Source organism: Mesoplodon densirostris, chromosome 11 (genome assembly GCF_025265405.1).
Source record: "Mesoplodon densirostris isolate mMesDen1 chromosome 11, mMesDen1 primary haplotype, whole genome shotgun sequence".
NCBI lineage: Eukaryota > Metazoa > Chordata > Mammalia > Artiodactyla > Ziphiidae > Mesoplodon > Mesoplodon densirostris.
Window position 1 is genome coordinate 84678839 of NC_082671.1, and position 14516 is coordinate 84693354.

Sequence of the window (14516 nt, forward strand, 5' to 3'; positions counted from 1 at the left end):
AAAATTACTCAAGTGAGTAGTAAACTATCTGATTAACACCAAGTCTTTTCAGGGAACAAAGATTTATTTTTCATAACCATAATAATGGTCAGGCACCCTGAAACAAGAGACAAAAAGGAAAGGTAATTTTCTAAATGGCATTATGTCTACCTTAAAGAATTCACTTCCACTGACAAGTAACATTTACTGCACGTTGATTATTATGAGAGTCCCTGCCCTTGAGAATATTACTGTTCAACTGAGAAGACAGGACATTTAAGTGAACATGCAAATGGCAGAATGAATGCTAAATGAGTGGCAGAGGCAAAGTGTCAGAGGACAGAGAGTTATCACTGTGAACTGAGTTGACAGAGGAAGCTTTATGGAAGACAGAAAGCTTGAGTTCAACATTAAAAAAAGTAATAAGAGGTAAGTTAGGGGAGGAGAAAGAAAACTGACACTGCAAGATAGAAGAGAGCAAAAAAACAAAAGCCCCAAAGCCAGAATGAGCAAAGCATGTTTGCGATTTGATGGCTGCTGCTTCCATCTGCTGAGTACCGACTAAGGCTGGGAGTTTTATATATTATTATTAATCTTTAGAACAATCATGGGAGGCAAGGCCATTTTCCCCATTTGACAGATGAGTTAACTAAGGTTAAGAAACTGTGCAAGCTCTCAGAACTGCCAGTGGTAGAGCCAGGATTCAATCCAGGTCATACTCCAAAGCTTATTTTCCTCTCATTACACTCGACTGTCTCCCAAATCCAAAAGGGAAGCCACTTTGAGGAAATAAAACTGTTCAATTTTAAACAAACTGAGTTCACAAGGAATATGTTTTCCAAAATTAAATTAGAGATATCTAGCCTAGGAGCATAGTCATCAGCATAGTTTTTAACAGTTTGATGTCATACCTTAATAAGATAAACAAACCAACCTTTGTATCTTGTAATTAGATTAATGTAATATCAAGAATATTAGCTATAATATTCCACTTATTTTACAACTTTTTCAAATGGTCCTTGAAGCATGCTGGGAAATGCCTTTACATTTACATTACATCCCGAGGAAAAGAATATCTGATAAGAAAGGAAAAAGAAGGAGTGGACATATAGTGCATCATTCCCATTTGCGAAATTATAACGTGGGGTCCAATACAATTTCTATGACTTTGTAAAGAGGCAGGTGTGTCTTCCTGATTTCAACTGTGGAAAATAAGTCATTCAGCTGAGGATGGAAAAATGAGTAGAATTTTGCCATGTAAGGAGGGATGGGAATAAGTGATGCTCCTAAAACATGTGACACTGTGTGACAAAATTGGCCACAGACTTCTAATCTCTTCTCAATTCTTTAAGATATTCTTTATCCATACTAGGTATATCCCCCTAAATAGCTTTAATTCAATTATTTCATAATTTAAAAGATTAAACAATGAATAATATCTGAGTGTGCCTCTCATCTTTGCCCTTACTAGTTGCTAGACATTGAACAAGTTCTTTAACATCTCTGAGTCAGAGTTTCTCCATCTGTACTTAGGAATAATACTACCTGCTCTGCAGAGTTGTAGAATAGACAAAATAAATATGTTAAGCACAGTGGCTGGCATGTCAAAGAATTCAATAAAAGTTAAGTATTCTCATTATTGGCAACTTTTCAATTGTCCTGAAGACTCTTCAAAGTTTAGTTAATACTTAAAATAATGAACTTCCAAAAGTAATATTTTAAACAGCAATCATAAGACTATATTTCAACTTAGCTAAGAGAAAAATATTCTTCTATATACTATTTCTCTAGTAAGAATTAACTCAATGACATTAAGATATGTAATAAAATTATAATGATCTCTGGTATTTGCTTCAAAATACTCTGAAGGTCTGAAGATGAGAGAGTACATGAGCACATAGATAAAACAATACTGGCCATGAGTTGATCATCACTGAAATCAGGTGATGAATACATGGATGATGAGTTAAAGGAAGTTCTTTCTCTGTGTATATAGGTATGTGTGTGTACAGATAAAAATATGTTTAAAATTTTGCATATTAAAACTTTTTTAAAAGACATAAAAATTAAAAATAATTTTAAAAATGAACTTCCAAATATTAAAAGGACAGAAGTCCAAAAAAACAATCGCGACCAGGGGCTTTCATGATGATTATTTTCATTTTCTGAAACTGCAAAAAGCTAACTATTTAAAGAAACACTAACTGCAAGTAGTAAACTATTTTAGAAACATTTCATTACCAAGATGAAAATACATACATGCAAACTGTAGCAGAGAACTAAGAAGCCATATCCCCAAATACTGTCATCCCAAAACCACTCTCATTATTTCAAAGTGCCTTAAAAAGATCACTAATGACAACAAACCATATTTTTTTAATGAAGTAAGTGGTTCACTCACATGAGAGCAGACCAAAGTGAAAAAATAAGGAAAAAGTTTTAACCCCAGCAATATAGCAATATAGTAACATATGTGGAAGGAAAAATAAACCAAAAAAAATTTTTGGCTACACAGCATCTTTATTTTCCCTAACAAATCTCACTTCAATTCTGTAGCAGCTTATTTTTATCATAAAAGCTCAAAATTAAAAATGTGGTAACTATTACTAATAAACACATTGTGGGATACCCACTTCTGTAAGGATTAAAAAAAAAAGTTGCTTACCTTAAGAGATCGATGAACTCTTTTTGATTTTAAATCCCAAATATTAACAGTGTTATTTAGGCCTCCGCTTACCAAATACATTGATGTTGAATTTAAACTGACACATGTCTGCTTTTGCTATTAAAGAAAAAAAAAGTCACATTAACCTAACAGAGCCCAGAGCTGACTTTCAAGTCTCACCCAACACTTGGTAAGCACATGAAAAATATCTGTTGAGTTAAATGCTATAAACATGCCAATTCTTGTACTAAAGATTCACCTCTCATTATCTGTCACATGGATTCAATAGTTTGCAAAGTGCTCAAAAAGGCTTTAAGGAAATCAACCAGATTCATGTTCTAGTCCACAGAAAGGTGGTGACAGAGGAAGCTTAGGAAATACCAGCAAGTCTTGGGCTCCCATCAGGGCTTACTTGCCCTTAATATTTCCCTTTAATAAAACCTGGTCTTAGACTCCCACAGAATATCTCACATTAAAATCAACCCACAGCTCAGAAAATTCTTAAGCTAGAGGGAACAGTAAAGAATGCCTAGTTTAAAACCCTCATTTTACAGAGGGGCAAAGTTTTATAAAGAGGATAAGATACTAGTCCAGTGTCACAGCAAATCTCCCCCTAATGGCCCAAGTCTGAAACATCATGTCATCAGAACCTAACTGTTACACTCTCCCCCACCACTGTAAAGGTCCCATTCGTCCAGTTCCTCAAGAAAAAAGTCCAGAATTAACCTTGATTCCTTGTTCTCCCTCTGCCCAATCTATCAGTAAGTTCTCTAAACTCCAAGCCTAAAATCTATCCCACATGGGCCCCCCTTTATCTACTGTCACTGCTAGCACCCTGATCCACACCTTGACAAAACACAACAGCAGCCTCCTAACTGGCTGTCCTGCTTCCACTCCTGCTTCCTTACATCCCATGCTCCATGAGTAGAGTGACCTTTAAGAAATGTACCTCAGATCATGTGTCTCTCATGTAAAAACCTTCGATGGCTTCCAATCACACCTAGGATAAATTCCGAACTCCTCAACAACCTGGCTTTCAAAGCCCTATTCATCTGCCCCTTCTTACCTGGTCTCTCACCATTTTTCTCCTTATCCACTAATTCTCTAGCCACACTGACCACCTTCCATTCCGTAAACACTATATTTGCCTCAAGGCTTCTACACAGCTAGTCTTTGCCTGGAAAGTTAATTTTCCCTTAATCTTGGCTTGAATGGCTGCTTCTGGTCAATAGATATCAACTTAAATGCCACAACTTCAGGAGACCTCCCTTGGCCACTGAACGTAACTTGCTATCTCAATATCTTATTTTAGCTCTCTGCATAACAACTTATCACTATACTCAGTATTCTGTTTACTCGTTTATTGTCTCTCAGCAGAATGTCAGTTTCCTTAGAGCAAAGACCATATCCATGTTCAATAAATATTTATAGAACAAACGGCTAAAGTACAGAGGTAACCAAGTTGTTCTCACAATGAGTATCTATGAGTGTCATCTATCTGGTAGTACCATCAGTAACTATGCTACAAAGAGCACAGTATTGCATGTTTTTCTCTATTTAATTTTCAGATACACTGTGTAGTTACATTAATTATTCTCACCTCCAGCTGAATACCATGAGGGGAAAAAAGAGAAATGAATTCCAAAGGGGACATTTTGTGACTTAGTTAAAGGTTAAAAGGCAAACTATGTAGGTTTAGGCAAGTCTTTGAGCCTTTCTGAGCCTACATTTCTACATCTGAGAAATGAGAGGTGAGGACTAGATCTACTGTTCTTGAGAGTCCATGCACCTCAAAAACATCCTCTGCTCAAGAGAGCCCCAGATTCTTAAAAGGGTGCAGATAACCCCCTCTCCCTCTCCCAAGGCTTCTTCCAGCTCTGAAATTTTGACTGAGTCAAAATTATTAACACATACAAAAATATCAGGAGCACATTACATCAATGTTTCAGTATGGTCGCTATAATTGTCTTGCAGGTCATTCTAGGAATTGACCTTAGTCTAAACAGACTAGTAAAAGTTAGAATCTGGTTATCATTGCAGATCAGGACAGTTTGCTAAGAGCTATCAAAACAACCTTTAAAGAAAGCAGAGAAGGGCATCCATCAAAGATCAATATATTAGGATTCTAATCACCCAAAACCACTCAAATTATTCTTAAGGGCTCAGAACAAAACCTGTATTTATAGCTGCTTACCATAATGATAGAAGATCTTTTTATGTTAATATATTATTAACGTAGCTAATGAACTTAAATATTTAATGGAAATTGAGTGGTTATTACAGAAATCCTGTACCCTAAGACACAAGCAATGGGTGGAATTTTAAAATCTGAAAATAACATCAGGTCAAATTTCTAGGCTATATAGTAGCGTATCGTACCCATTATAATACTGTTAAGACCAATATGTCTACTTTAAAGAGGTAAAATACAAAATCAAAGAAAATAAATATGAAACTTAATAAAGTTCCACCTTAAAAATAATGTTAAAATAAGTAGGATAGAACCTTATTTTCCCAATGAGCAAAGGTCTAATATCTCAAATGGTACATAAGTAATAGGACTTGGATCCTATGAAGCAAAGGTTACCAACACACTAATATGTTATAAGAAATTACTAATAAAGACTAAAAAACCAATGGTTGTAAAATATTTTTTGTAAGTAAACTAAAGCAGATTTAAATTATAACTACAATGATCTCACTTTCATCAACCTGCATTCTGATATGACTTAACTGTGGGAAACAGAACTACAGCAACTAATGTAAAATATTCACAAAATCCTTAAAGTGGTGTCACACTTGTAAATATCATGTCGTTTTTATATTTTACACATTAATAACAACAACAACAAAAGGTCCCAAACTGGTTCTAAGGCAACGCATAAAAGTAGAGTGTGTGTGTGTGTGTGTGTGTGTGTGTGTGTATGTGTGCACGCATGTGTGTAGATAGATAGATATATAAATAGTGGTAGAGGTGGAAATCGAAATTGTTTTGATGTTGATATTTAACCCAGAAATGTTTGCTGCCCACCTTTGACATGATCTGAAGATCCAAAGGTGACTAAGATGTCCCGCCTGCTCTTGAAGAGTACAGTTTGCCTTTACTGCGCAGCGACACTCTCTGCCTCAATTTCACTTACTGAGGTTGATAGGCAAACGACATTCCTACCCTTAGCAGACATTCTCTCTGCCCCAGACTCTTAATATCTGTGGGCTGGAACTGATGCTGAGATCAATCCAACAGATACCTTTAGGAAAGGACTGACCGAAATCCTAAGTCCGTTTTCCATTAGATGAGCTTATGTTCCAACGCTCTGCTGTGTTCTACTCCGCTGTACTTGGAGTAGAACAATTATTAATTGGGCTGCCTTATCTACTCCAGTGTGTAAAATTATGACAATTCATAATGGTTTAGAGTCTGCTATGAAAACCATGAAATTTAAAAAAAGAACAAGCTACCAACTAACTACGTATTCCTTTTTATTTAGATCTTATTTAAAATGGAAATCGCTTTCAAGAAGAAATAAGAAAGCCAGCATTACCCTGAATCAGAGGGAGTAACTTATAAAACTAAAGGGTAAGAACATACAGTGAGAGCTTCATTTAAATGCTCTGGGACCAAAGCTCTGGGACAAAGGCATCCTGTTGCAGGAGAGCTTGGGGAGACTCAGGCAGTACCATGTGGACAGAAGCTAAAGCAGAAGGCTACCATCAGATAAGGCTCTTTAGCTGATGGTCCTGAGCCCAACGTCAGTAAAGGTAGGGCTACATCATTAGGACTCTTTTGCTCAGATCAACTCAGTGACCTTGGTGGAACATCATCCTAAAAAACCACAACAATACCAGAGAACCTCCCACAGAGGGGAAACGGAGAAAGTAACTGCCTAGTTGACGAAATGTAAGTCCTTGATTGCTCCCCTAGGACCCAATATTATTTTACCTAAAGATGTTTCAGTGAGCACACTTATTTCACCTTTAAGTGTTACTATATTAAGCTCAGGTTAAGAATAATGCTTTTAAACACCTTTATATTTAGTTGTCAGCACCATAATAAATAAGCAATTACCACTCAAGCAAAACTAAGATTTTTAGAAGTTAAAAAAAAAAAAATACACTTACCCCTTCACCAAGCTCTAAAAGTGGAACAGGTTTACATTTGCAACTTGAAACAACTATTTTGTCACCACTGGAAGATGCTGTCACTAGAAAGTTATCTAAATGAAGAGTTACGGAGAATCGAACAATCCATGAGCAGCTCTAGCACTCGACTATCATTATAAGAATTGAGATGATAAAAGCAAGCACACTAAGCAACGAATATAGCTGATACATTAGCTTTCAAAACTGGCTCAGATTACTAATTACTAAGACTAATTCTCTTTACTACTACTGCAGGGAAGAACTATCCTTTCTGATTTTGCTATCACTTGAAAGCTATTTAACCCATGTGAAATACTACTCCATTTTCAAAGAGTAGGCCAGAAGGTCTAATTTTATCCTTCAAGAATGAGAGCATGATAAAAGCAACATCAGGCAAATATCAATCAACCTTTTCATCTATAAATACTGTTTAAGATAGCTATCTAGTAACACAGTGCTTGATACCAATTTAAGCTAGGAAGCAAATATCCGCATTAGTCTCCTATTTTTCCACTAAGAAATAAAGCCTGATATTTTCTCAGGATGGAATTTTTGTGATAGTGTTTTAATCTTAAATGTATTAAGAATATTACAGTATATGTAGCAAATATAAATAAGTGTGGTTACACAGCAACTATGTTATGAGAGTTTTGACTTTATTTCAATTCAATTCAATTCAAATTATTTAAAATATAATTTTAAATGATTAAAATAAATTAATAATTATTTAAAATTTAATTTAATAATTTAAAATTATATTTTCCTTATTTTACATAAATTATAAGTGGAATAATCAGTAAACACAAAACAATGTAAGTATTTTAAAACTAAAATGACTAAATACAATAATATAACCAAGACCAAGAATCTGATTTTGAGTCAAAACAAATTAAAATATCAGAAGTTTAAACCTATACTTTTAACAAGCAAAGTCTTAACTGCATTACTTTTGGATGATTTACATAACATTCAGATATTTTGTGAACAGACCATGGACTGTAATTTTATTATGATATATGATTCAAACAAAATCACTTCCACCTACCTAGATATTACAGCATTGAGAAAAATAAATCATTTCCCTTTCCTTGGCTTCTTCCTATGTTTATTGTTACTTTTCTCCTTAGAATATATTAAAGAAAGGACTGAAAGAAAATAATACAAGAGGGTACTCTAGTTACTCCTTTTATTTCTCATGTAGTTTTAGAAATCATGAGAAAGTGAGGAATATTACCTAGAGAACCAAAAAAAAGAAAACTAATCTCCCTGGCACCTCACCATTAACGCTGTCCTTGGGATCCATGCTAAGTGGTCCCTAAATCTCTGAGTCTGGGAATTCCTTGGTCTTCAGTAACTAACCTCTATGGAAGGCAACAAAGCCTCAATAGGTATAAAACTATACAAAGGTTTTCAGTGCACATGTACTTGTACAACAAAACTATACAGAAATAAGACCAGTTTCCAGAAGTCATAGGACACCATCACATAGTTACATCAGTTTTGTTGATAGACCATTAAGTGGTTTATCAGTAAATGTATCAACTCCTAATAAAATTCCTTGGAGAAAAAAAATAATAAATCTCATTAAGAACTGCTACTTTTATGCAGTGAGTAACAAGGAAAATTAAGCTCTAAACATAATAAAAATCTAATAATAGAAGCAACCTCACACATTTGTGACTCTTTTTAAAACATCTTACCCCACTCTACATCTGGAGAGCCCTTCAAAAATGCAGTCCCTTCACCATGAGTTTGATTAATAGAGCACCAGAGTTATTTATTTTGCTACTTTAATACAAAATCAAGGAATGATGAAGAGGTAAATTTAATTCAATAAGAAAATTCATCATTTTTGTTATGTATTTGCAAGAATAATTAGATTGAGCATGAAAACTGCTAATGTTTTTGTTCATGAATCATTCATATTTTAAAGCTTTGATATTTTTACTTTCATCAGGAAGGAGAATATTACTACTTTGATACTGATAAGATCAGACACATGTTAAAGCTTAATCTGTTGTTTAAGAAATAGTGTATGCGTATGAGTTCCACAGAGGAATGATTATTTCTAGCATACCAAGTATACAGAACATTTTCATACAAAAGGTGGTAAGAATACTTTGTTTACAGCTGTGGTTCTCAACCGAGGGTGATTCTGGCTCCCAGGTGACATCTAGCAATTCTGGAGATGATTTTTGGCTGTCACCATTGGGGCTACTGGCATCTGGTTGGTAGAGACCAGGAAGGCTTCTAAACATCCTACAATGCACAGGGCAGCCTCCATAACAAAGCATTATCTTGCCCAAAATGTCAATAGTGAGATACTGAGAAATCCCTATTTATGAGTTCATTTTATCCACATTTAGGAACTTACTAAGAAAGGGAGAATGTCAATCAGAAACATAAAAACCTTAGGAAAGTTCAATCTAGATAATTTTCCTGTCTTTTTGGGAAACAAGACTATTTTCATCACAGATAGAAAGGAAGAGGAATACAGAGAATACATCAGTAAGATGGGAATGTTTGACAATTTTTATCTCTTCCTTCAACCTTTGCTTCTGCCTTCAAGTTCTGTCTTTAATTTCCCAACCAGATCTACAAATATCCAAACAAAGACGCAAAACATCATTCCAGAACCTTTCAGAACTTTTCTTTTCCCAGCATTACCTACCTTATTCCATTTGATTCAATAACTAACTGTTAATAACAAAACTAATTCTATGTTCTGCATCTAGTAGCTAACATATTTTTAATAGCAGTGTTTTTCAATGTAGTGAATTGCAAATAAGTTTTTAATAAAATCAACAGAGAATATCAGTGTGCATCATATGATATACTGTTTACTAAATTCCTATTTCACTTTATATTTCACAGCTATGCCAAATATATTTCTCATTACGGATCACATGCAAAAGTTTCATTGATACTGGTTGTTTAACCTAACAAAAAGTGGTTGTTTAAAAAAGAAAAGGATACTATTGCTGCTCCAACACACTGAGCTGATTCCATGTGGTGATGTGTGTGGGTTGAACTTATCCACCAATGTCATAGATGAAGCATCCCATATTTTAACATCATCTCCCGATGAAGCAAATCTGAGGTTTTCCTGCATGACTGCACCTGCAAATAGTTTAAAACAACATATTTTAAAAACAATTAAGGATAGGTTGTATAAAAAAGAGTTAAGATGAGGCATCTTATCTAAAACAAGTGGCTCTACTCGTTCACCTTTGTCTCAGAGATTGTGCTCACCACAAAGTTTTGGAGTGATCTCTCTAAAACATAAACCAGATCACATTCTCTTAGCTGACCTTTCCAATGACTCTCCAGAACAATTACAATGAAATCCAACCTCCTTAGCGTGCCTTACACAAACTGGCCTGCTGTAACATTCCTACCTCTCTTTCCCAGGGCCACCAAACTCACTGGCCTTCTTTCTCACCTCCGAGTCTTTCTGTTTGCAGCCCCATCTGCCTGGAATGGTCTTTCCTGATTTCCCAAGGTCATCTCCTTCACATCATTCCAGTCTCAGCTCATGTTTCTTCCTCAGAAAGGCCTTCCCTGACCACCATGGCTAAAGCTGCACCATACCAGTTGTCCTATATCCCATTACCCTGTTTCATTTTTTATGGCCCTTCCTGCTAGCTGCAGTCTTATTCTCATGTCTGACTCCCCTTGACTTGAACAAAATAAAGATCCTTAGGACAGGGATTTCATCTTGTTTACTACCAGTCTTGAAACATTCCTGGCACACAGCTGGTACTCAACAAATAACTGTTGGATAGGTAACTTCCTTACCTTTTAAAAAATTTATGATAAACTGTAGCACTCCTGCAGGTCAGAATCCTGCCATGGCAGGCTTTCCAAATAAGTCTAAAATTAGCAAATACAGCCTAAGAAGATGTCACTAAGTCCCTATACCAACACACGGTCTACAATGCCTTCGCTTGTATTATCTGTTCACAGTATACAGTTCAAACACAGAATTCTGACAAAGTGATTTCATAAACCAAGGCAGTCTAGAAGACAAAAGGCAAGTAGTCATGCATGACGGCTAAGAAAAAAATGCTGAGAAATACCTGGGAGAAAGGGGAAGGGAAGGGATGGGGCCCTAGAAATACACCCTTCACACCTTCCTGGTGTGGACGGTGCAAGAGTGCAGCAGCGCATAAGTGATATTACAGACAGGTTCCCAAGTCATCAACAAAACATCACACTTATGAGGAGCAGACTCTATTTCAGAGGACAACCTAAAGGCATAACAAGTTACAGGGCCCTTTCATTCTCCAGAGACAAAATTTTCAACGTGTTTATAAAGGAGCTAAAACTTTTGTTAACTAGAAAAGCCACCTATGTGATTCACTATGCTTCACTCATCAGATAAATACAGTTCTACTAAGAGCCGTTAGTCATCTGCTGAAATGTAGACATAGTGTTTGGATTTGGTGCCTTAACAGGTGGTAACATGTGCCCTTTCGGATCCCTACTCAACAACAATGAAGTGCTGGAAAGGCAGCTGTAAACCCAGTAAAAACCACTGAAAGATATCTTTACTATAATCTTAGACCATTCCTGTTGAGCGGCGTGAAGTAGCGGAAAGATCCCTTTAGACCTGGCTCAGATGATCTGCCCCAGAGTTAGGTGACAGTCACTTTGGCCAAGTCATTCAACGTCGCACTCCTCCTCTCAAAGTGGAGCGGGGAAGGGCCCACCAACCTCAGTCTTCCGAGAACTGAGCACATTTTAAGGGCGCGGCATCATATCAGCCTCAGGAAGAGGCTCCCATCAAAACTGAGCTGTCAGGACACAAGGCGGTAGCACCGTCAGCCCCGGATTCGGGGAGCGCGGCTACAAAAAACAATTCTACTACGACTTAGCTTAAACAAAAGTTCTACAAATTTCAGTAAAAACCCAAAATGCATTTTACTTGCAGGAGTCTTGCTCAACTGGGGTTACCTCGTAAAATGCATCTGAGCGCCTGCTAAACGAGTTGGATTTGAGAGGTTTACAAAAGGAGAACGGGACTGTGGAGACGCGGCAAACTTTCCGGAGGCAGCGCAGCCCCGAGAGCCGCCACCGACCTACCCCAGTTGACCCAGGGCACCTCTCAGGCCCGACCGGAGCCAGTCGCAGGGGGAGGTGCGCGACCCCGGCCCGCGGCTCCCTGGCACTTCCGCGCCAAACGCGCCGCCGCACCCCTGCCCGGCAACCGTCCGGAGCGCCAGGCCGGCCGGGGCCCCGGGACCCCGGGACCCCAGGGGCCTCCGACCCGCCCCCTGAGGTGACCGGAGAGCGGGTACCAGTACAGGGCAAGTACTCGGCAGGCATCGGCCCCTACCCCGGGCCCTCCGGAACCTCACCTCTCAGCCGCCGTACACCGGGGGCCACGGCTCGGCCCTCTCCGGCGCTGGGCTTCCGGCTCCCGCCTGGACTGTTAAACTTCGGCGGCCGGAAGTCCCGCCCCCGAATGGCGTCGCCGGGAGAGGCGCTACCCCAAGCGATGGTTCGGGTTGGTGGCCAGGGGCTGGGACAGGGCCAGGGGCGGTGCTGGGCCTGGGTGGGGGTCCTGGTCCTAGCACCTGGGGGGCATCTGCGGGCCTGGGCGGCTCCCTCCACGGCCCACCGATGGCGCTAGGGCCAGAGGCTGCTGCCCTTTGTCATCCATTTGTTCGTTGGCTGCCTACTGTGTGCCAGGCACTCTGCTAGACTCTGGGTGCACAGTGCTGAGTTTAGCCTGGGAATACAGGGGTACGGTCAACGCTCGTGGTCTCTGGCCCGGTGGAGCTACAGTCCAGTATAAGGGGCAGACGTTAATAAATACATATTTAAATGAAAATCGAAAACCCTGAGAGTTGCCTCAGATGAAAGGTACAAAATGTATGAAAGGGAAATGAACATGGATGTGGGTTTGGGAATGTCTTCCCTGAAGAGGAAACCATGAACAGCCGATAATACCCGATGCAATTTACAAACCAGGAGACATGCTAAGAAAAACTAAGAAATAACAGAAAGCCTAAGTGTCTGAGTTATCCGACTTCAAAACCTATGATCTTTTTTCCAAATCATGCTGTAGGGTCAGGAACATCAAACACCATCTGGTTGGGAATTCTTCTGAAGGAGATGCTTCTCAGAGTGGAAAAAGGAGTAGGTGAATTGAGCTTTCATATTTCCCTTCTACCAGGGCTTTTTTTTTTTTTTTTTTAATAAGCTTTGCTGAGAATCCTTTTTAAAAATATGGGGCATTTCTTCTGTAAAGAGTGTTATTATTCTTTCAGCACAAGTACATACTTGGAGTGTGTTTCTGAACTAGGTATGTAAGCCCCGGTTATTTGCAACAATGTTGCAAATAACTGGAAAACTCTAATAAATGCAGAGAAGAAATTTTTTCAGAGCAGAAATTGAAGCCCTAGACAAGCTGTAAAGATTGATGGGGAGCCTCAAAACAAAGACAGCAAGCGGCAACCGCCTTAATTGTAGTACAGTTCTTGAGGTTATTAAATACATGTTGGCAGGGGTGGGGACCAAAAAGTTGGGAAATAAGAAAATAGAGTAGGAGTAGGGGCAGGAGGAATAAGGGCAAATAGGAGAAAGAAAAGACAATTAACTAAATCTCTGAAAATTTGAAGTCAGCAGGAAAGTGGAAACTAGAATATATGAATATATGATATAGCAATATATCATATTATATATTATACAATGACATAAAAATATTTATGGAACAGATACTTTGCTAAGCACTATATATTTGTGTGTGTGTAGATATGTATATAAAGTGTATATATATACTATATATATGTAATTTTATGTTTCTAAAACACGTGTACTATATTATATGTCCCCATTTTACATATGAAGAAACAGAGGTTAAGTAACTTGCCCAAGGTCACACAGTTAAGTAATGGTATGGACAGCAGTTAAACCTAGAACCGTAAGACTACAAAAACTGTGCTCTTAACCATTATGCTATATTGTCAAGAGCATAAGGGGCCAAATGTTAACCTCTGCTGCCTTCTCGCTGCTGGTCCTACAGCCTCATCACCTGACATGGTTGTGGAATGATCCTGCCATTCTTGTTCCTACCTCTGTGTCTATCTATGCGCATAGTGTTTCCTAGTTCTGTATAATACAGTCTACGAGTAATAGAAGCCAAATGTTGGAGACCTCACTGATATATGAATTATATAAACATATGCAGCTTTCCAAAAGTAGACATCAAGACAAGGAATATTCCTAGGGACAAAGAGGGATATTTCATAACAATAAAAAGGTCAGCAAAACCAGAAGCCGTATTAATTATAAATAATATGTGACCAATAACATAAGTTCAAAATATATGAAGAATAAATGTCAGGGACTTCCCTGGTGGTCCAGTGGTTAAAACTCCACACTCCCAACGCAGAGGTCCCGGGTTCAATCGCTGGTCAGGGAACTAGGTTCCGCATGCTGCAACTAAGAGCCTGCATGCCGCAATGAAAAGATCCCACATGCCGCAATTAAAGATCCTGCGTGCCACAACTAAGACCCGGCACAGCCAAATAAATATTTTTTTTAAAAAAGAATAAATGTCAGAACTAAAGGGGGAAAAAAGAATGTGCATAATCCTAATCACTGTTGGAGACTAACAGAATTATCTCAGTAATTGATAGAACATCCAGATAAGAAAAAAAAAAATCAGTAAAGATGTGGAAGATCTGAACACAATCAACTACAGTATTTTAACTGACATTTATAG

The 14516-nt window shown here is 38.1% G+C and overlaps 1 protein-coding gene across 2 annotated transcripts in view; it reads right to left on the bottom strand.

The window, feature by feature from the left end:
- Positions 1–12223, bottom strand: part of NEDD1 (NEDD1 gamma-tubulin ring complex targeting factor) — a 47843-nt gene extending 35620 nt beyond the window's left edge. The window contains exons 1-4 of one of the 2 annotated variants that reach the window (XM_060113508.1): positions 11870–12102; positions 9761–9904; positions 6764–6858; positions 2645–2761 (exon numbers count right to left, since the gene is read on the bottom strand). In XM_060113508.1, coding sequence (XP_059969491.1) covers positions 2645–2761; positions 6764–6858; positions 9761–9896 — 348 coding nt within the window. In that variant the 5' untranslated portion in view covers positions 9897–9904; positions 11870–12102. Of the gene's footprint in view, positions 1–2644; positions 2762–6763; positions 6859–9760; positions 9905–11869; positions 12103–12144 lie in introns of those variants that run through there. The other variant, XM_060113509.1, reaches the window with a different exon arrangement.
- Between the last annotated feature and the right edge of the window lie 2293 nt (positions 12224–14516).